The sequence below is a fragment of the Lissotriton vulgaris genome, chromosome 2_1 (assembly GCF_964263255.1).
Source record: "Lissotriton vulgaris chromosome 2_1, aLisVul1.2, whole genome shotgun sequence".
In the NCBI taxonomy this organism is placed as follows: Eukaryota; Metazoa; Chordata; class Amphibia; order Caudata; family Salamandridae; genus Lissotriton; species Lissotriton vulgaris.
The window spans coordinates 225448853-225471196 of NC_141687.1; the positions used below are offsets into that span (position 1 = coordinate 225448853).

The 22344-nt window shown below is 47.6% G+C and overlaps 1 protein-coding gene across 1 annotated transcript in view; it reads left to right on the forward strand.

Moving 5' to 3' along the window:
• The window catches only part of ZZEF1 (zinc finger ZZ-type and EF-hand domain containing 1), a 1733356-nt gene that overhangs the window by 714884 nt on the left and 996128 nt on the right, over window positions 1-22344 (forward strand). The window contains exon 27 of the mRNA XM_086954803.1: window positions 13790-13869. Within this exon, the coding sequence (XP_086810929.1) occupies window positions 13790-13869 (80 nt within the window). The remainder of the gene's footprint in view (window positions 1-13789; window positions 13870-22344) is intronic.

Below are 22344 nucleotides of genomic sequence, written 5' to 3' on the forward strand. Positions count from 1 at the left end.
GTGCGCCAGTGGACAAGAATATTCTGGACCGCGGAGCCTAGCGCAATTGCAATCTGTCTACCCCTGCGGGACTTCAACGGGTACATGAGATCATTGGGAAGGCCTAACAAAACATACGCTGGGAAGCGCGGCAGCTCAATCTCAAAGTGCCTATCCACCTCATCCAAGACCTCCTTCCAATAAGCGGTCCGCACCGGGCAAGCCCAAAGAATGTGTGAGAGGGTACCCTCCTGTCCGCATCCCCGCCAGCACCCCTTGTCAGTGTGTCTGTGCATTTCATACAGCCTCTCCGGGGTGTAGTACCAATAAGTAGACACCTTAGTGAAGGTCTCCGTAAGTCCCGTGTGGTATGCTGAGTGCCGCGCCCGATATGCAATTTTGTCCCACTCCTTATGGCTGAGTGTCCTACCCAATTCTCTGTGCCAGCGCTCCCTCCCCGGATTATGATAGTGGAACGTCGGGGGCTGAAGGAATTTATACAAATCGGTAATTAGCTTGGCGTCCGAGGTCCGGGTCACCAACCACCGCTCGTATGATGTGATTTGGCGAGCAGCGGTGTCGCGAACCTGGGGTTGGAGAGCCCAGTGTCGGACCTGCATATAGCGCAGTCTGTCCATCTCCGTCAGGCCGAATTCCTGTCGAAGTTGTTGGAAAGGAATCACGCCGTCCGGCCCGTAGATCTGGAAAAGCGCCCTACAGCCCGTGCTCACCCAATGGGAAAAGGCTCCCGGCTCCATCCCTGGGGCAAAGTCCGGGTTACCCACTATGGGTGTGAACGGCGAGGGAAAGGTGGTCAGGTCATGAGTTTCGCAAACCGCATCCCACACCCTCCGGGGGACTCGCGTAACAAAAGAGGCGTAGAGATTAGCAGGGCGATGCGCGCGGCGTAAGAACGGAACCTCCTGGAGGGTGCGGCCCGCCACCGCCTGGTCTTGAAAAAGCCAGTGTTTGTCGGACTCCCATCTGCTCCACTCCACCAGATATCGCAATTGCGCCGCCTGAAAGTACTTACGGAGGTCCGGGATGCCAAGACCCCCCGCCTCCGGAGCGAGCGTGGAGAGAACCCTCTTCATCCGCGGCTTGCGGCCTTGCCAAACGAAGCGGGAGATGTCAGCCTGCGTTTGCCGTATCCAGCCTACAGGGGGCTGGAGAGGCAGAGCGCGAAAGAGGTACAGAATCTGGGGCAGCACCGTCATCTTAACCGCCGCGATGCGGCCCAGCCACGACAGCAGGCCCTTGCTCCAGCGGCCAAGTTCCTCCTTGATCTTCCTGCCGAGGGAAGTGTAATTGGCTGTCACCATTTCAGGCAGTGTGGGCGCGAGCAAGATCCCCAGGTATGGCACCGTAGACGAGGACCACTGCATGGGAAAAAGGCGCTGAAGGTCTCTCCTGGTATCCGCCGCCAGTGACACATCCAACGCCACCGACTTGCTCATATTCATTTTAAAGCCGGCCACACGCGCAAAGGCGTCCAGTTCCCGGACGCAAGCAGGGAGTGACCTCTTGGGGTCGTCTAGGGTCAGCAGGACATCGTCCGCGTAAAGGCTGACCGTGTAGACATATTGGCCCATCTTGACCCCAATGGCGTCCGGGTCGTTGCGGATCCTCTGAGCAAACGGCTCCATGTAGAGGGCGAACAAAAGCGGCGAGAGGGGACAACCCTGTCTCGTACCGCGTTCGATGGCAAAACTACCGGAGCTACACCCATTGACCCGCACCGACGCCGAGGGACTTTTGTAACAGTTGAAGACCATGGTGCGGAACTTCTCGCCGATACCCAGTTTCCTGAGAACCAGCTCGAGGTACGGCCAATGAACTCTGTCAAAGGCCTTCTCCGCATCAACTGATAGCAACATTCGCTCCCCCGGGATACGCGAGGCCTTCTCTAGTACATGCGTCACCCTCTTGGTGTTGTCCACCGTCTGTCTACCGGGTACGAAGCCAGCCTGGTCCGCCTCCACCAGTCCCGGTAGGTGTAGACCAAGCCTGGACGCCAGAATCCCCGTATAGAGCTTGAGGTCGACATTTAAGAGTGAGATGGGCCTGTACGAACCACACAAGGCCCGGTCCTTCCCGGGCTTCGGGATGACCGATACCGTTGCGTTCAGGAGGTCCGGTGGGATAGCGCCAGGCTCGGAGAAGGAATTAAACAGCCGAGTCAGGATTGGGGCCACAGCGGTGCAGAAGGTCTTATAGAACAAAGACGTGTAGCCATCCGGGCCCGGGGCCTTACCATGCTTCAGTCGCGCTATAGCGGAGATGACCTCCTCAACATGGATGTCCCTCTCTAGATAGTCCGCCTGGGCGGGATCCAGCACCGGGAGGGCCACTGACTCCAAATAGTCCTCGGCGTCTCGCGGCGAGGAGGGCTCCCCAGTATACAGTGCTTCGTAGAAGCTGCGAAAAGATTCCGCCACTTCTGCGTCACCAGAAACAACAACCCCGTCCGTGCCCACCAGTTCCTTCACGACACTACGCTGCTGTGCGGCCCGAAGCCGGTGGGCCAGGAGCTTACCACACTTGTCTCCCCCTGAGTAAAAGGCATGCTTCAGACGTAAAGCGGCGTACTCCGCCCTATCAAGATCCAGTGCCGATAAGAGCTTCCTCGCCGCTTTCAATTGCCTCCAAACTCTCGGAGCCCCTGTGCGGCGATGGACCTGCTCGAGCTCCCGGACCTGCGCAGTCAGTTCGTCCCTCTTACGTTGCCGTTCCTTATTTTCGGCAGAGGAGATGGAGATAAATTCCCCCCGGAGAACCGCCTTCAAAGCCGCCCACTGCGTTGCTTGGGACGTGTCAGAGTTGCCATTGTGAATCAGATAAGCCTGAATGACCTCCCCTATGCGCTTCACAACAGACTTCTTATGTAAAAGGGTATCGCGAAGGCGCCACGTCCCCCGATGGGGAGAGGCCCCCGGCCACTTGAAAACGCCGGAGACTGGCGCATGGTCGGACAGAGACAGGACCCCAATGTCCGCCGCTGTGGCGGCAGTGCACAGTGGTCCACTCACCAGGAGGTAATCCAGCCGCGAGTAAGTGCGGTGCGCATGGGAAAAGTAGGAGTAGTCCCTATCAGTGGGGTGCAGAGAGCGCCAGAGATCGTGCAAATCCATCTCCACAATCCGATCCTTCACCGCGCGGGAAAGTTCCCCCGTCTGCGGGGAGCGTTGCGCCGACCTGTCCATAGCAGAGTCGAAAACAATGTTAAGGTCCCCCCCCAGGATAACATGGCGGTCGGGAGAGGCCGTGACGTCTACCAACACTGAGTCTAAGAAACGATCCTGGTGATCATTCGGGCTATAAACTGAGCCAACCGTAAAAGCTATTCCCCCTAGTCGCATGCGATATGCAAGGAGCCTCCCCTTTTGTTCGGCATACTTGTACAGAACCTCACCTCTAAAGGAGCTCGCTAAAAGAATGGCCACCCCCGCAGTCTTGTTCGCCGCTGAGGAGAAGAACTGGGTGGGGAACTTGGCGGAGCGCAGCCTATGACAATCCCTGGGCAGCAAATGGGTCTCCTGCAAGAGGCATATATCCGCCTGCGTCCCCTCCAACAATGATAGGATCGCCCTTCGCTTCACTGGGTTATTCAGACCCTTAACATTAAGGGTCACTACTTTTAAGGACGGCATTCCTCCCGGGGAACAGAAGCGCTATGTAGCAAGCAAGGGATCAGCGGGCGGGGCGCACGGGGCAGGGGTGCGGGAGAGGCCCGGACAGGCCAAGCGTGGGCATGGACAACATCGGACGGGACCCCCCCAACAACAAAACAACCCTTACACCCTCCCAAAACACACTCATGGCAACTAGCCCAAAACAAATGTAAACACCCCATTGTCTCAGTCAAGCCCCAAAACGGGCAAGTCCGTAGGAAACAGCAAAGTGGACGTTCAGCCACTCACCTCCAACCGTCCCCCCCCCTGGCCCCCGGCCCCAAACCCAGCATCATGGAGGCTAAGAATCTCTCCCCCCGGAGTGAAGTTAGGCCGTCAAGGCCACGCCATTGGAGTCAGCCAAGTCCCTGGCCGCCGCTCTCAAAGCATCAGCCATGTCCGCCCGGATGGTGGGGGAATCAGGACGACCTGCACTCGCCGGCGACTGTCTCCTCGTTGACCTCCGTCGGCTCCGTCTCTCCGGGCGCCTCCACGACGGTGTAGCTCCGTCCTCCTCCGTGGCTGTGAGCCCCAGTACCCCACAGATGTCTTGTAGGGAGCGCAGTTGGTGCAGCACCCCATTCCATCGAAAGATCAGACAGAAAGGGTGTCCCCAGGAGTAAGGCGTCTCGTGTTCGCGCAGAAAGTCAGTGGCGATCCTGAAGGACCTGCGCTTCTGCAGCGTGATGGCGGACAGGTCGTGGTAGAGCGCTACAGGCCGCTCCCTGAAAGTTAAAGGCTGCTTCCTGCGGGCCTCCGCCATGATGCGCTCTTTCAGCGGGAAATCGGGCAAGAATGCCAAAATGTCCGGGGGGGGCGCCGATGACTGGCGCTGTCGACCAACCCTATGCGCTCTGTCAATGCGTACAGGGAAGTCCGCATCTTCCCCCAGGATCTCTTGAAACAGGTCCTGTAGATAGGCCACCAAGTCGGACCCCTCGTCCGCGGATGGGACACCCCGCACCCGGATGTTATTCCGCCGGGACCTGTTCTCAAGGTCTTCAGAGTGGGCCTGGAGCTCGACACATTGCTCCCGGAGGCGGAGAACGTCCTGCTTAAGATGGACAATCTCTTCATCCCGGCGCTGGCCCGCCGCCTCCGCTGTTTCAACTCGCTCGCCAAGGCCCTCCACCTCCCTGCGTACTTCACGGACCTCACTGGCCACTTCTCTCTTCAGCGTTTGAAAGTCTTCCTTGAGGGAGCTAAACAGTTCCTCCATAAAGGACCTCGTGACCGGTGGCTCGCCCCCAGCCGCATCCGCCGAGGCCCGGGAGGATCCCGGCGACGGCTGTGTTCTGTCCCGCAGCTGCTGGGCCCTGCCAAGCATATCCGGCAGGGTGCGGTCCCCCTTCCTCGAGCTGCCTTTCCCAGCCATCGTAGTCGCTGCAGTGGACGAGCGGACTCAGGTCCGGCCGCCTCAGAGTTGCCCAGTCGCCGGTGGGCGCCAGACGTGGGGACCACTCCGCAAGCAAGGGTGCCGCGCCACAGGCCACAAAATGGCGGTCCGGTCCGGGCACTACCAGTCGCGGTGCCCGGCCAGGGCGGCGATCGGGAGCCAAAGTAGGGGTCCCCCCTCAGCACGTCCCACAGGAAGTTAGTTCAGTAGCGGAGGCGACAGCAAGCGCCCGCCAGCCCAAGGCACCGACGGAGGCCACCAACACCAGCTCTTCGGAGACAAGATGGCGGCCGGGCGGGGCCAGGTAGAGCGGCCCGGGCTGGCGACACCGCCGGGGTACCCTCGGAATACAGCGATCAAAGAAAGTCCGCAGCCAATGTCCCACAGGTTCACCGAAGGGCCCAGGTGGACCGATCCCAGCGTTGAGGCCCCTGGTTGTCGTACACGGGGCCGGGGCCTGCACAGCACAGGGTATCGCTGTCGCTAGACGGGGGGCCAAGGCGCAGATCTTAAATCCAAAGTCTTCCGTGCCACCAAGACCCCGCCCGTAGGGCTCCGCTATCCTCCGGCACGCGGCGGGTCCGATCCCCTCCGGATCGTCAGCGTTCAGCACCAGGCCCAGCCGAGGCGCCCGGACAGCACCGCAGTTCGCTCCGCCTCCCAGGCTCTCCTCCGTACCTCGATCTTTGACCAAACTTTTGAAGCGCTTCCTCCGAGGCGATTAGGGCCAAAGTGACATCAATGTGCGCGCCAGGTCCTCCGGCACACTCCTCTCACTCGCTGAGCATCAGCGGGGGGAGAGAAGCGAAAGAAAAGGGGCTCGAGCTGAGCCGGGCCGGAGGAGCTACGGGAGGAAGCGTCCGCTCACCCCGCCATCTTGGCCACGCCCCGTCGGGACTGTCATTTTAGACAAGCAGGATGACCTCAAGGTCCTGCTAGGTACATATCGGGAAAGACGTTTCCCTATGTACTTGGGGCCTGTGCCATGTAAGGCTTTGAAAGCAAAAGTCAGGCTTTTGAAAAGAATTCTCTTTGCAATCGGTAACCAGTGTAGGGTGTTCAGTAGGACAGTGGCACCTGCTCTTCTCGGGAGTCCATAGATGGCACGGGCTGCCGAGTTCTGGACTACTTGCAAACAGGTCATAAGATATTTTGGTAGACCCAAGTAAAGAACGTTTGCGTAGTCGAGATCCGATCAAGGCCTGGACAATTATCTTCCTATGCTGAAAAGATAATAAAGGAAGAAATTTCCCCAGCATCCGTAGGATGCCGAAGCATTTACCTGAAAGGCACGAAATATGCAGCCCAAAGGACAGTTCGCTGTCCACAATCACTCCCAAGTTCTTGGCCTTGAAAGACACATTATTAGGGGGAAACTTGTCTTGTGGCCACCAAGATTTCCAGTCAGGTTCAGGGGCACATCCAAAAAAGAGCAGTTCCGACTTATCGGAATTGCACTTTAAGCCATTGCTCCTAAACCACTCAAAGACCGCACCAAGGCAATCCCTGATCTGTACACCGTCGAATGACCCGCCCCTATCAAATGTGAATAGGATCTGGGTGTCATCGGCGTAGGATACGATCTGGGCGCCAAAGGACTCCGCGACTACCGCCAGAGGGGCCATAAAGATGTTAAACAGCATGGGGCTGAGAATGGAACCCTGAGGGACCCCCGCCTCTAGCGGAGCCATATCAGCTGAGAAAGGGGGCACCCAGATCGTTTGTCGGTGGTCGGCCAGAAATGATTTAAGCCAGTTCCACACCGTTCCTCGAAGGCCGCACTCCAAGAGTCTTGCAAGGAGGCGATCGTGAGGAACGGTGTCGAAAGCCGCCGACAAAACAAGCATTACCAACATGGCTCTTCCCCCAGAGTCGAGTACTTCCCTGATGGCATCAGTGACCTCGAGTAGAGCCGATTCCGTGCTAAGATTAGCACGGAAACCAGATTGCGTTGCGTGCAACAGGTCGTTTCCTTCGATGAAACTGGAAATCGTCCGATGCACGAATCTCTCGGTCACTTTCGCCAGAGCTGGGAGAAGGGAAATAGGCCTGTAGCTGTCATGGATGAGGGGGTCTAAGGTAGGTTTCTTGATCAGTGGTAGGATCATGGAACGCTTCCATGCCCGCGGAACCACACCTGTAGACAAGGAGGAGTTCAAAAGGGGGTTCAGCAAGGCATTTAGGGCAGGTGCCACTTTCCCCAGATGTTTAGCCGGGCACGGATCAAGTGGAGAGCCAGATTTCAGGCCTGACAGAAGATCAAGAGAAGTATTAAGACACAGATGGGGAAATTCAGAAAGAAAAGGGCCTTGACCCTCCACAAGAGATGAGGAAGATGAAGGACTCGAAACCAACTGTGGGGAGGGGTAAGACAGAGAGGCTTGAATGGTTGTAATTTTACTAACAAAGAAGGTGGCAAGCTGTTTTATCCATAGTTCTGAGTGAGTATGAGCGGGAGTACAAATGGCTGGAGAAGTAAAATCCTGAACAACTTTAAAAATTTCTTTACAAACATTTTCTGCCTCATCAATTCGGCGCTCAAAATAGGCTTTTTTTTCATTCCAGATCGACTGATGGTAAGCTTTAGTTATCGCTCGAAATTTCATCTTTTCAGTCGGATCATAAGCCCGCCTCCAGACTCTCTCGGCCCTTTTGCAGCCCTGCCGTTGCGTCCTCAACTGGGGAGTGCACCACGGGGCCGACGCTCTTCGCTCACCTAATTTAGGCTTTTTTTCGGGGATTAAGGTCTCAAATCTGGTTATAAGCCATTTATGGAAGATAGCAATATTCTCTTCTAAATTGCCCAAAAGAGGACAAGGAAAGGTAGTGAGAGCCTCAGATAGCATATCCACCGACAGCAAATGGAAAGGGCGCAAAGTCAGCGTAGCCTCTATTGATTCTCTCACCCGAGTGATGGCGGTGGCAGGCACGGAAAAGGAGATCAGGAAATGATCAGACCACAGTACTGGCTGTATGGAGGTTATGTTAATAGATTTAGTTGAAAAAACCTGATCCAAGGTATGGCCTTTATTGTGTGTCGGTCCTTGCAAGAGCGGAGACAATCCTAATGGAGCTGTGATGTCACTAAGTTTCATAGCATCGGGGTCAAGTTTATTATCCATATGAACATTAAGATCCCCAAGAAGAATACAGTGATCGGATCTGAGACATGGAACTGAGAGAGCTACTTGTAATTCATCAAAATAAAAGCCCCGCAGGTCCCGGAATTCTATACAGGAGAATCCCAGTACAGGCCTGGAGGGGGGAAAGATGAAGGGTGAAACCAAGGGCTTCACATCCCTGAATATTCTCTACCGGAAAGGTTGAGCAGGGAATGTTTTTATTTACAACAAGTGCTACTCCTCCTCTTCCCAATATTCTATCCCTTCTGAAGATGTTATATTCCGGAGGGATGGCATTGGCCAGGTCAGGTGCGGAGCTGTCGCCTAGCCAGGTCTCAGTAAGAAATAGACATGATATATTGGAATTCTGTAGTAAATTCCAGATATCAAGAGAGTGACAGTTCAGAGACCTGGTATTGAGAAGAAGGCATTGAAAAGGAGCCCTGCGCGGTTCCAGTAAACACCGGAAGACGGCAACCGCAAAACGAGCAGCCTTTCTTTAGAGCCCGGCCACCAGGGAAAATATGGTGACATCGACCTTGGGGGAGGCGTAAGGCAAGTAAATCTGCCGAAGTATAAAAAATCATACTTATGGGACAGCACACAAAATGCGAATGAAGGAAGACAAACCAGCCGTCCAGCCCCGTCTGCTACCGGGACGCTGACGGGCGCAGACGGGCAGAACTCTGGCAAGACTCCGGCAAAGCGGAGGCCGACCCGCTGCGCGATCCCGCTGCGCTCCGGGGACTGGTTTAAATAGTGCCTCCAGGTGAGGAGCAAAGCGCACCACCAGGACACTCAATATGGCGCTCAAAGAGCGTCAAAGCCCTTCCCAAGATGGCGCCCGCTAGGCAAAACTCGAGAAACCCTCAACCACCCCGGAACCGGGCCCGCTCAAGCAGCGGTGCTCAGCCAATTATGGTGCAAGTAAGGGGAGAGCCCAGCAAATACTAGCAGTTAAAATCAGGGTAAAAATAAAGAAAATAAACAGATACAAAACGAGGTGTTTTTAAAAACGAAGCGCGCTCACCACGCTGCACAAAAGCTATTATGCGCTGCCAGCACCTGGCAAATAATTCCTTTCAAGGTGCACACACGCAGGGACCGCCTTAAATAGTGCCTCCAGGTGAGGAGCAAAGCGCACCACCAGGACACTCAATATGGCGCTCAAAGAGCGTCAAAGCCCTTCCCAAGATGGCGCCCGCTAGGCAAAACTCGAGAAACCCTCAACCCCCCCGGAACCGGGCCCGCTCAAGCAGCGGTGCTCAGCCAATTATGGTTAACAACAATCCAATGATTAAGGTCTTGGCCTATCTTGCCGGCAGTTTTCCCTCCCCCAAGAGGGATACACAGATAAGGTAGCGGCTGCCAGGGGGCTGTGGCCTCGGAATCCCAGGTTGGTACGAACTGAGAGGCTTGGCACCTGTTGGTAAGTTGCACAAGCCCTACTCTGTAAAGCTGGTATATGAGATAAAAAACCCATAAAAGGTATCGTGTCGTCTTTTTGAATATGGGTGGCGTAAAGGCTAATGAGGATTAAAAAAACTAAAAAAAAAAAAAAACCCGATGCGGTTAGATGGCATTTTAGGTTTAATGACAAGAAGATCCTTCCGGTCAACTCCAGTGATTCTGTCCTCTGCACGTTGAATGATTGTTGCGGGATAACCCCGTTCTGAAAATCTAGTTTTAATCCTTTTGAGATCTGTTTCAAAAGATTCTGCAGTCGATAATATTCTCTTGGATCTGATCATGTGGGAATATGGTAAATTTTGGATGAGTTTAGGTGAATAGAAACTTTGGAACAACAGCGTATTATTGCGGTCTGTGGGTTTGACGTAAACACTCGTGTCAATGTTCCCTTCTCTCTTCACCATGAGTACATCCAAAAATGATACACTGGTAGTACTGATATTGAAAGTAAATTGAATGCGGTTATTGCAGGTGTTGAGAATCTCAATCTGGTTTCTAAGTGATTCTTCAGTGTCAGACCACATTTAAAAAATGTCGTCAATATAACCACAGTAGGTTTTCAAATGTTTGTTCCATTTTGGATTATTCAAAATGTATCTATGCTCAAATCCTGACATAAAAATATTGGCATATGTGGGCGCTCCCGCATACCCCATAGAAGTGCCGCTTATTTGCAGAAAGAATTCCTCCTTGTAATGAAAGTAGCTATGCTGGAGGCAGAATTGTAGCAATTCCATGAGAAACACATTGTGTGCTTGAATTTCCGGTTGGTTGAGAAGGGCCCATTCAACCGCCTCCAATCCCTCCTGTAATGGGATGGAGGTGTACAATGAAGTCACATCTATTGCGCATAGAAGAAAGTCTGAAGAGCTAGATAAATCTAATTGATTGAGCTTGCTTAAAAAATCCGTAGTATATCTTATGCCAGTTGCGTACAATTGGTTGGAGGAAGTGATCAATGTAAACCCCTAAAGGTTTGAAGAGTGAATCGCAAACCGACACTATTGGCCTAAACGGAGGATCAGTGGCATGTTTGTGGATTTTCGACAACATGTAAATATGTGGTCGTTACGGATTTTGCTGCAACAAGTATGTTTTGGTTTTAATTGAGATCCAATCCATGTTTTGGGCTTTTTCCAAAATATTCTTCAAAACTGGACTGATTTCCATAGTAGGGTTGTTGTCCAATTTAAGGTAAGTGTTCTCATCTGAGAAATGATCAAGTATTTTTTAATGGTAGTCTGAAGCAGCCATCATCATGTCCCTCCTTTGTCGGCCAGTTGGAATGTTAGCTTATCGTTTTGGGCTAAATCTCGAAGAGTGTTTTGGTCTTTTTTATTTTTTTATTTATTAAAGTTGCAGGATCATCACATAGCAGGTACATAAGAGATCATTCAGTCTATTAAGAAATTGTAAGGTTAGGAGTGTCCACTGAAGAGTATAGTCTCATGAATGCGATTTTTTTCATGTTAACATTTAAACAAACAACAACATAGGCAAAATTCAGTACAGTCAAAAGCATATCTACATGAATGAACATGCAAGTGTAATAGTATCAGTCAACATTCGCACTTCAGCAGGGTACGTGAGGTCAGTGCAGTATAGGTAGACATTGCATAGAGACACATTCTCAGGTATAGGTATAAGCATATATCATAGCTCAGCATGTTTTGGATCCAAACAAATACCATTCTAGTTTAGGTGCATAAGGCAATAGTGCCCATAACAATCAGTGCTTCCCAGTTCGGCCGGATGCCCCAGAATATCATCATTCCGCCCAGTACCTCCAGCTCGCGGCTCAGGAGTAGCCTGCCCAGAATAGGGGGTGGGTGTTCTATCACGCATCCACTGCAGAAACGGCTCCCAGATGTCTCTTGGACGGGAGGCAGTGGGCATGAGCTCCCAATAAAGACCAAGTTGCGTGTGTCCATACGTCACATCCGCCAACCATGCAGTAAATGTAGGCAAAGTCTTGCGTCCCCATCCTATAGCCACCTGGCGTCTTGCATATAATAGCAATAAGGCATGTAGTTTGCGGCTTTGAGGTTCTGTGTCAGTCACACAGCCCAATATCCCTAGTAGTGGGGAAGGACCATCTGCTCTCATAAGAATTTGATTTATCGCATTAAAAATAGCAGCCTAGTAGTCAGCGAGAGATGGGCAGCTCCAAGCAACGTTTAGAAAGGAGGCATCCTCCGCACCACACTTCCAGCATCTAGTATCGTCTCTTATACCCATGAGGTGCAGAGCAACCGGCGTGCGATAGAACCTGTGTAAGAACTTGAAATGTATCAACCTGAGTTTGTAATTGGGGGAGAGCTCTAATAACTGCCTACAGCAGAAGGACCATTGGTCTTCTGTAAGAGGTGTACTTGGTTCCGCATTCCATGCTTGCATAGATGTTGGTACCATAATAGGGGCTTGTTCCTGCATAGAGTTATACAAGCGAGACACCAATTGTTTGGGACATGCCCTCGCTAATACATTTTGTAGGGCATGTAATTGTGGTGGTTCTTCCGGAAACTGTTCCCAGTACGCTTTACAGGATGATTTCAGCTTGTGGTAAGTGAATAGGTCATTAAAAGACGTGGGTGGGCCATCACCACTCGTCCGTGGGTCTCGAAAACGTGCCATTCGGATACAGGTCAGCAAAGGTTCGCAGTTGCACCCCATGTAGGGAGATCTCACCTCCGCTCTCCGCCAAACAAGGCAGCATAGGGTTACGCCTCAGAGTGATCGCCTTTTGGGTTTGATTTCTAGAAATTCCTGTTCTTCTTTGTTAGTAGAATGTGGTACCACGTTGTCAAAAAAATTCCTTAATCTGAGCTTGCGCATGAAACAGTATATTGAAATATCAGTTTCATGAAAAGTGGTGTTGTATATAAGAACAAAGGTGGTGCCTTTGTTAAGAAGACATATTTGTTTGGTGCTGAGAGACTGAGAGGAAATGTTAATGATTATTGTCTCTGACTCCTTAAGTTTTGACCTGATTTCTCCTTGTTTTTTTCTTTTTCCTCGCCTGATTTTAACATGCTTGTGCATGTTTTGCCCGAGGTTAAGTCCGGTGGTACAGGTTGTGGTGGGCCTTTGGACAAAAAAGACGGATCACTGGTTGAACTCAGAGTGGAGACCTCTTGCATGGTACTGGTGCTGGCCACCTCACTGCTTGCTGTGACAATTTGCAAAGGAGGCCTTGTTATTTGTGTTTCACGATCAGAGACAAGGCTTTCCTCCCCCGACGCGTTTGGAATCTTGTAGGGTCTGCGTTGGGCGTACATTTCTGCCCACATGTAAACTTCATTCAAACGGTAATCAATTGTGTCTCTTTTAATTTTGCGGAGTTTCCGTTCCTGCAACTCCTTTCCATAATTGTCAAGTTTAATATTGAGTTGTTCAAGTGTGTTTGCCCAATCCTCATAATCAATCCGCCTTGATAACTCTTGTTTGGTGGTAAAGATTTCTTCCTCCAGATCCTTGATTGTTTTTGAAAGTTCCTCAACTATCAACAAGATCAAATCTAAGGAGCATTTGTTTAATACCGCCTACCAACGATCCATGAATGCTTTGTTGTATTGAACCCGAAAAAGCATGGTTTTTATTGCTAAACGAAGCCCTCGAGGTATTCTTTTATGCTTGTGGTATTGAATTAAGGTCGACACGTGCAACCTTTGATTTAATTCTTTTAGGCAGATAATTCAAGATGTTTCAATTGTTGTGTGATGTTTCCTTCCTGTGTGTCAAATGTTTCGGTAGCAGAGATTAACGCATACTTTTTGTAGCTTCTTCTGCTGAATATGCTTTTGTTTCTGCACGGTTTTCCGTGGTACTAGCAATGCTCTCAAAAGATGCAATTTTTAACGTGGGTGGGTGCAACCGCTTGGGGCTGGCAGTTTAAAGGATTTGCTACGAAAAAGAAGTAGTATGCGGTGCACACCTAGTTTGTAAAATTTAAACCAATGTTGAAAGAATGCTTAAACAAATGTTTGTTGTGCTTGAAGTTTAATAACATGCCAGGTTACTGATTTGTTCTTGTTGAATGTTACAAAAGGTATGTTCCTTGAAGGAAATGTATAAAAGTATATAAATGTATCTACGTAAATATATTTTCTTAGTCTTCGAAGTAGCACTGACTTTAAACTTGTTTTCTACAGTGTGCAGTGAGGACTACTTTGCTTTGAACGAGGAGTTTGAGCAAGTTTATTCTCTTGCCGATGGAATTAGAATATGGATGGTAAGACCTGTTTAATTGATGAATAATTACTGTATCTCATAGATCAGAATCTGTGTATTGTGATGTGTTAAGCATGTTTTTTTTTCATCCCATGGATGTATTGAAAAACAAAATATATTTCTGATCCTGGAGTCCTCTTGTTAAAATTCTCAAAACCTTTTCTCTACCCTTGTACAGCTGGCATTGATTGCTAAGCTTCTTTTAAAGGTTTGATGCCTTACAAACGTAAAAAATCCACTTTTGGTATTGCACCCAGTAGTTCTGGTGTAGAGATCTTAAGTAATGATAATATCTTTCTGCTGGACTTAAATAAAAGCCCATTTCAAGCCAGATTAAATTACAACTCACCCAATTTCACTTGATAAGGGGAATTACTTTGTGAAAAAAATATTTTCGGCAAACAAATGTTTTGGACGCTGCAAGCTAGGTTCTCTACCTTTTCCTCTCTTATACTCCTGCCCATATACAACTGGATCATTTGAGAAGTCTTGCTCTGGTTTCTGTGTACAGTTAAAAGTAATCCCACAACCATGTTTTGAAATGCAATTAAAGAGTGTTGTATTAAGTGGCTGGGGCCCTCCTACAACACCAACACAGGAGAATAATTCCAGCTGCATCTGGATCTACATACAGGCCGGTACCCTTTTAGATCTAGGCAAGACAGTCCCTGCGCTGTCTCAAAGAGGCATGTTGTGTTTAAACTCTGGTCTTTAGCCTACCCACTGGCTTTCCAGTTGCTCACATCATAGTCTGTCTCGTACTCTTTGTCACCATTTGTCTCTGGCATGCAAGGTCATGCCTCTTCTTGTATTTAGCCCTCCACCCATAGCTTGGACCAAGTACTTGTAAATATTCTCTGCTCCTGTTCTTATGACTATTTTACAACCTACTTTTATCTTTCGTTTTCAGCACTCTACACAGTGCTTGTGCTTTTACCAGCTATGTATCCTCCTAGCCGTCCTCATGAACCTATCCACAGATCACCCCTTTCCCCATCACCGCTTTTCCTTTTGTTGCTGCTTTCCATTTCCTGCATCGCCTCCCTTTCATCTCTTCTTACTCCCTCGCACCTCTCTGTGCTTGCCCTGTCCACAAATCAGCCCCTCCCCGACCCTGCTTTAAACCCCCATTGTGGTCTGTTTCGTTCTAGTGAGTGGTGGTGTTCAGCCTTTTAATGTCCTGTTAGTTTATAGCTGATGTGCTGATTGGAATCTGTGTGCATGGCTGCGATTACCTGGCACACTTATAGTCTCTGTTTATTTTCTCCACATGTGGCTACTAGCTGTGTGTGCGTTTTTACAGCCTATGTGGTCGTTCCGCAATGGTGTTTATAGCTGGAAATGCAGACCTCAATTGAATCTGTATGCGTTATCACAGGGCATGTCCAAGCTTCTAAGTATTGATGCACACGAAGAATCCAAGGGGGGGAACTACTCCCTATCTAAATGTAAACTCACTAAAAGTACGCTCTCAACAAGTCATGAATTCAAAGAGGGGGAAACCAGAAAGGGAGCGGTCCACACTCGTGATGTAATACCAATGTTGGGGCCACAGAACTGTGTGCCATATTTATGGAGGGGGAGGGGGGGGGGGGAGGGAGTGGATACCTTTCTTAGGATGAGAACCCTTACTCACCCAAAGGGGACATGCTTCATTATAGGGTTCCCTTCTCACACCAAGGCCGCAAGGTCCCTGGTTTGCGCTACAACTCTACAACGCTACAACTCTTCTGAGCTAGAAGAGGAGCTGAGGTGTTTAAAGGAAGGGACGAAGATTGAGTTGGTGAGGGGCTGAGTGCAGAAAGCATTTAAAACTGTTTTTGGTGGACCTAATGTCTTTATTATGTGGTCTCCCAGGACAGGATTAAAAGGGGAGAGGACTGGCGGTTATCAGCAAATATGCCACTAAGTTAGGTCAACATGTTTATACCTATCAGCAACCCCAGTCGGGTTTTAGAGGCATTCTTCAGGACCATAAAGGTTAGTCACTCTGCAATCAGGTTATTGAAGTAACATTAAAAAGTGTATATATGTATACTGGCCATTACGTAACAGTCGCCTGTATATATGAGCAATGGCCCAAAGATAGTTGATAAAAGGGTACACCATCTCATCTGAAAGACTCATGCACAAATAAAAGGAGCTGGTAGCCAGATATTGAGGTGTCTTAAACAGATCAGCAAGGTAAGGTCTCAACATTAAAATATACATCAGGATTACCTGATAGATGAAATTCATATACCTTTCTTCAGCCTTGTGGGTACCCCATTGTGTACACGGCTGAATGGAAGACAGAGACATAGCAATAGGACAGAGTAATAGGAAACACACTCGTCAGATATCCATAATAGTGAAATACTGTAAGGGTATGCCTAGGTGGCCTGGTAGATGGTGATAACAATTATAATAAAAAATAAAAAAAGTTAAAGAGGACAGAGATGATTTAGTGTGGTGCAGCACTACAAATCTGTCTGACCATAGTTAGTTAATATGGTTAGCTAAAAGCATGTGAGCCCCAGGGTTGAGTAAAGAATGCACAGGCCACGTTATATTGTTTTTTTGTGTTAGGAGGAGGAGGAGGACTATAAACTAAACATGGGGGGTGAAGTAACTCTGCGTTGGTTCATCATCTTGTGATTCTGGGCTTTCAGAGACTTTCAGCCATGCTGAACAGCATATGTGCTGCTAGATAACATGGCTAAAAGACATTCACATTGACAAGCCCAATAGATTGGGCGTCACCGGGACCTATTAGCTTTGCCAATGTTTGTTCTACCAGTGGTTACCTTATATGGTTACTTGACTGATTGATTGAGCTGCCTCTTCTCTGCTTAAATTCCTTTGTAAAAGAAAACACAACACTTCAGGAAAGTCTAAGAAGTCTAACATGCATTTAATGCGTCTAATACAAAAATAGCAAGTATCCAAGCAGAACAGTACACAGCAACTGTTGTTTAAACAGACCAGAATTCCACCCTCATTTGGAGCATATAATGCTAAAATCCATGCATTCTCTGCACATATTTAAGTGAACGGAAATGAGAAATTGTAATCAATCCCTCTACTAAATGAAACTAAATAATGAGCAGGTGGCAGGATGTTTTCATATTCCCAAATGTGAGAAGTCCTTAAAAAAGAAAATGCGGAAGACACACAGATGCACTGACTCCATTACATAATAAAATTCACGATTCGTGATGCCAATCCTTAAAACAAAGCTGTGCTAACTACACAGTGCGTAAAGTGTGCAATTCTACAACAGTAAATAAAATGGCTTTGGTGCATTGAAAACACATGACAACTAGTAGACCTAGAAGGAATAGTGTGCTTTGCAGGATAATATATAAAAATCACATCACAATTTAGTAATAAAATATATCTGTGCACATTAAGGCATACACGGCCATAGGTATGTTTGCAAATATACCTATGCTCATGTATGCCTTCCCAGATATATTTTATTATTAAATTGTGATGTGATTATATATATATATATATATATATATATATATATATATATAATGGTGTTCAGAAATGGTAATTCTACTTTCTCACCCCCCCCCCCTTTTTTTTTTTTGGCAAGAGGGAGAAATCCCATTAATTCAATTGCATACAGGTATTTACACACACGCAGATCCAGCAAGATTAGAGACTATTTGTTGTTCTATATTTCTCAAGCAACAGCACATAGGAGTTATTCACATAAATGGACCAACAGCTCTGTTTAATGACCAGTTCAGCATTTAGGCCTTTTGATCACTGCATGTTCTACAGGATGTGCACCATGAATATCGGCCCCTGAATATCAAAGGGATGCAATATTGGGGACAATATATATAAAACAATATGTTCGATGCATGTGAGCTGTAGATCACATTCTTTGCATACTCCTGCCATCTAGTGTTGGGTCTGGATGTTTGAAGTTGTTTTTCTTCGAAGAAGTCTCTCCAGGCATGATGTAAGGTGACTCCTCCTTTCTGTGATAGTGCGCGTGGGCATCTACTCCATTGTTAGATAGTTTTTTTCCGCCATCGGGTCCAGAAGTGTATTGCTGTGCTCCGTTTCGGAATCTGTCCTCTGGTTCCCCTCGGTGCACAATCCAAACTTCAAATTTCAAATGCGTTCCCTTTTCTCCGCGGTTGAACCCGACATCAAGAAATCTCCAGTTTCAACTGCGGCTTTCAGAGGCAGCCTTCCGGCCTATATGTGTCGGTCTGGCACCTGGTCGATGGAACGGACTCCGTTCAAATTCTGCTCTCTGTGCCACGCAAAGTATCCGCGTATGGGTGTGTAACTGTGATATGTGTCGATCCTTCAGTTCGAAGAAAACTCTCCGTGATCTTCGGGCTTGACGTCGAGAGATGCAGCAGTTGGATGACACGCCTGATCTCTTCGGCGAAGACTCCGAACAAGAGGAAGTCTCAGCAGCCTAAGAAAAATACGCTTTCAGCGGCATCGGACTCCGAGACAGAGTTGCAGATTGTCCTTGAAGATGGCGATGTGCCGCAGGCACAAGGATACGGGAGTATGGAAGACCCTTCTACCGTCCCTAGAAAATCAAAGGCTTCGGCACCACCTGTGCCTTCAGGCCTAGGTTGGCGCTGAGAAGATGTTCCTAACGCTCCACCGTCTTGCTCTGCACCAAAACACTCTGAAAAGTCTTCCGGCTCGGGAACGAATCAACCAAAACCCACTTCCGACCCGAAACCTTCGGGCACTAAGCATAAAATGGGCTCGGAGCTGAAACCAAAGAAGCATTCCTTGAAGCCAAAATCTTCGGCATCGAAAGGACATGCCAGCTTGGCAACGAAAGCTTCAGTGCCGAAAGTTACACAGCTGCCAGTACCGCATGGACCTAATACCACCCAAATCTGATCTGAAACAGAAAAACGTTATATTAATATGGATACTGGACATATTCAAGTTAAACCACCATCTAAACACAAGCTTCCGGATGACGACATCTCTAAAATTCCATTGAAGAAGAAACATGTTGGGACTAGTCCTTTCCACACACTACCATCTCCTCCTCCTTCCTCTCTGCCACAATTTGATCCCTCGCACATTAGACCTAGGCAGTCTCCTCTACCTCACCCTGATGCAGATGACACTGATGATGATGACACACAGTCACCAATAGATCCTTGGTCGGATTATACCATTGATCCTACACATGATACAGACCCAGATCTTTACCCTGCCAGACAATCTGTCATATCAGGAGCTCATTGCCAGAGCTGCACACCACCATGGTGTAGAGCTCCATAAAGAGTCCTTAGAGGAGGATTTTCTCATTGAAACTCTAGCAACACATAAATCCAGTCAGACACTGCCTATGCTTAAAGTTATGTTAAGGCACACAGACAACATCTTTAACCCCTTCGCTGCTCATGACGAGCTCAGCTCGTCATGCAGTACACTTGTCGTGTGCTTATGACGATTCTCAGCACAGAGGGGGAATTGCTGCTGCAGTCAAGGTGTTAAAGACACTGTACGTGCTAGGATCATCACTCCTAGAGTGGATAAAAAATACAAAACTTCCTCAACAGACCCTAATTTTTTTTTAATACTGGACTCTGTGGTGTTATCCAATGCTCGAAAGCAAGCTAATTCTCAAGCATCTGGGGAAGCTCCTCCCCCAGATAAGGAGTCTAAACTAATTGATGCTTCTGGCAAATGTGTAGCTGCTCTAGAAAGTTGTGAATGGGGAGCTACCCTTTCTAACAGGAAAAGGATTGGGTCAACAATCATGTAAAAGACAGAGCTCCTTCTCCTGAATTTTATGAGTCGTAGGTGATGTTCATCCCTTAGGGGACGTTCACATTAATGGAAGGGATTTGCAGTGTTGTACGGGTTACCAAATTTACAACTAGATATCTATAGGACCCAAGAGTACCATGAAAAACTTACTATACACAAAAATACTTTCTTTAAAATGTCATTCATTTATTTTATAAAGTTAAAATTCATAATAACACAATTTTGTTATACGAAACAACAAGAAATACACATTCGCTTTTTGCAAAAAGTACCACTCTATATAAAAAAAATTTTAGTTAAAAAATGCTGTTATAGCATTGTTTCCACAAACATATTAAAACATCATATTTATTGATCAATCAATTTATAGGAACAAACTGTCGACGCAGCGTTTCGGTGCCTCTTTTAATCTTGCACCTTCTTCAGGTGTGAGGGTTACCAAATATTAGGGTAAAATGGAATATGTATAGTAATCTAAGTGCAATTGATGTTGTAACTAGATGGGACCTAATGAAATGTACTGTGATATGTTTTTATAGATGTGACAAATCAGGGAACGAGTCCTGAAGAAGGTCCAAGATCAAAAGAGGCACCGAAACGCTGGTTGCACGGGACAGGGGTGGGTTTCCTTGAAGGATAATCCGAGCTTATATTAAGCTTGGGGAGATGGTTTCATGACAGTACCCTCCCCGTAGAATTCCCCCTAACACTGCTGGAATTGGTTTTGGTTTTTCTGGAAACCGATTATGAAAAGTTTTTAAGACCTTGGGAGAGTTCTTTAAATTTTCAAGGGGTTCCCAAGAACGGTCTTCCGGACCATAGCCCTTCCAATCCACCAAGTAATATAACTTGCCTTTCTTCCTTTTGGAATCTAGAACTGCCTTCACCTCATATTCCAAATTACCTTCAATCTCAATTTTCAGGAGGATGAATAACTCTCCGAGTGTCAGGATCACAAGGTTTCAGTAGTGAGACATGAAAAACCGGGTGGATTCGATATGAGCTGGGTAGTTTCAGCTTCATACTGACTGGATTAACAACTTTTTCAATAGGGAATGGTCCTATGAATCGGGGACGAAAAGCTTTATGACTTTTCAATCTTAAATTTTTTGTGGCCAACCAAACATCATCACCCACAGAATAGTTGGGCTGTTTAGACCGATGTTTGTCAGCAAATTTCCTCTGAACTTCTTTTGCATGAACTAACTGCTGTTGAGCTTCTTGTTGAATAGAAAACAGATGGTCTACAAAATCAGTGACTGCTGGCGTATCTGAAACTTTTCTATCTATACCCAACATATCTTTCGGATGGAAACCATGAACACAGAAAAAAGGTGACATACCAATTGAAGAATGATCAGAATTATTGTAAGCGAACTCAGCAGCCCATATGATATCTGACCATTCATGCTCATAGGTGGTTAACAAACATCGTAGAAATTGTTCCACTGTCTGATTCGTGCGTTCTGTCAGTCCATCAGTTTGTGGATGATAGCTGGATGACATACGCACTTCCATTTTCAAGGATTTCCCTAGACTTTGCCAGAAATGTGACACAAACTGTGAACCCCTATCCGATAGCACAACAGATGGAATGCCATGTAGTCTCACAATGTGTGTGACAAAAATGTGTGCCAATTCCAAAGCTGAAGGAAGTTTCTTTAATGGGATGAAATGAGCATATCTGGAAAAGTGATCCACAACTGTGAGAATGGTGGTGAAACCTGAAGTGGTACGAGGCAACTCTACAATGAAATCTAAAGACACCGTATGCCAAGGCTGAGGAGGAACTGGCAAAGGCATAAGTAATCCAGATGGGGACTTATGAACTGCTTTGTTTCTGCTACAAACCGTGCATGTTTGTACATATCTTTGCATGTCCGTTAACATGTTCTGCCACCAAAAGCGTCTTTTTATGAGCTGATACATTTTGGTAACCCCTGGGTGGATTGACAGCATGGAATCATGATAATTTTGCAACACCTTTTCTTGTAACATTTCATTGGGAACAAAAACTTGGTCATTCATAAACAACATATTGTCTTTCCACTGCAACAAAGGATAAAGCTTATTCCATTCTTCTCTTGTATGATTTTGCAGGGCTTTCTCTATATCAATCAAAACATCAGAGTTGATAAGACCTATCTGAAAACGTTCCTCTGAAATTATAGGATGTAGCTTTTCCTTTCGTAGATTCAAATCATCACTTAAACCTATTCTAGACAAAGCATCGGCTTTGTTATTTTCTTTTCCTGGGCGATAAGTTATGATGAAATCATAATCATTAAAAAACAAAGTCCAACGCAGTTGGCGAGGAGTCAAAGCTTTAGCGGATCTAAGTGTCTGTAAATGCCTATGATCCGTATATATAGTTACCGGATGTCGAGCCCCTAGCAAGTAGTGTCGCCATTCTTTGAACACAGCTTTTATGGCCAATAGTTCTCGGTCTGCAATTGCATAATTCTGTTCTGGAGGGGATAATTTCCTGGAATAGTATGCAATGGGGTGCAATTGTCCAGTAATTGTACTTCTCTGAGATAAGATTCCCCCTATGGCAAATTGCGAGGCATCAGCTTCTACTATAAAAGGCTGAGAAGGATCAGGATGTTTTAGAACTGGGGCTGTCACAAATTGGTTTTTTAGGTCCTGAAAAGCTAATTCAGTTTCTGAGGTCCATTCGAATTTTGTATTTTTGCGTAGCAATTTAGTGATAGGC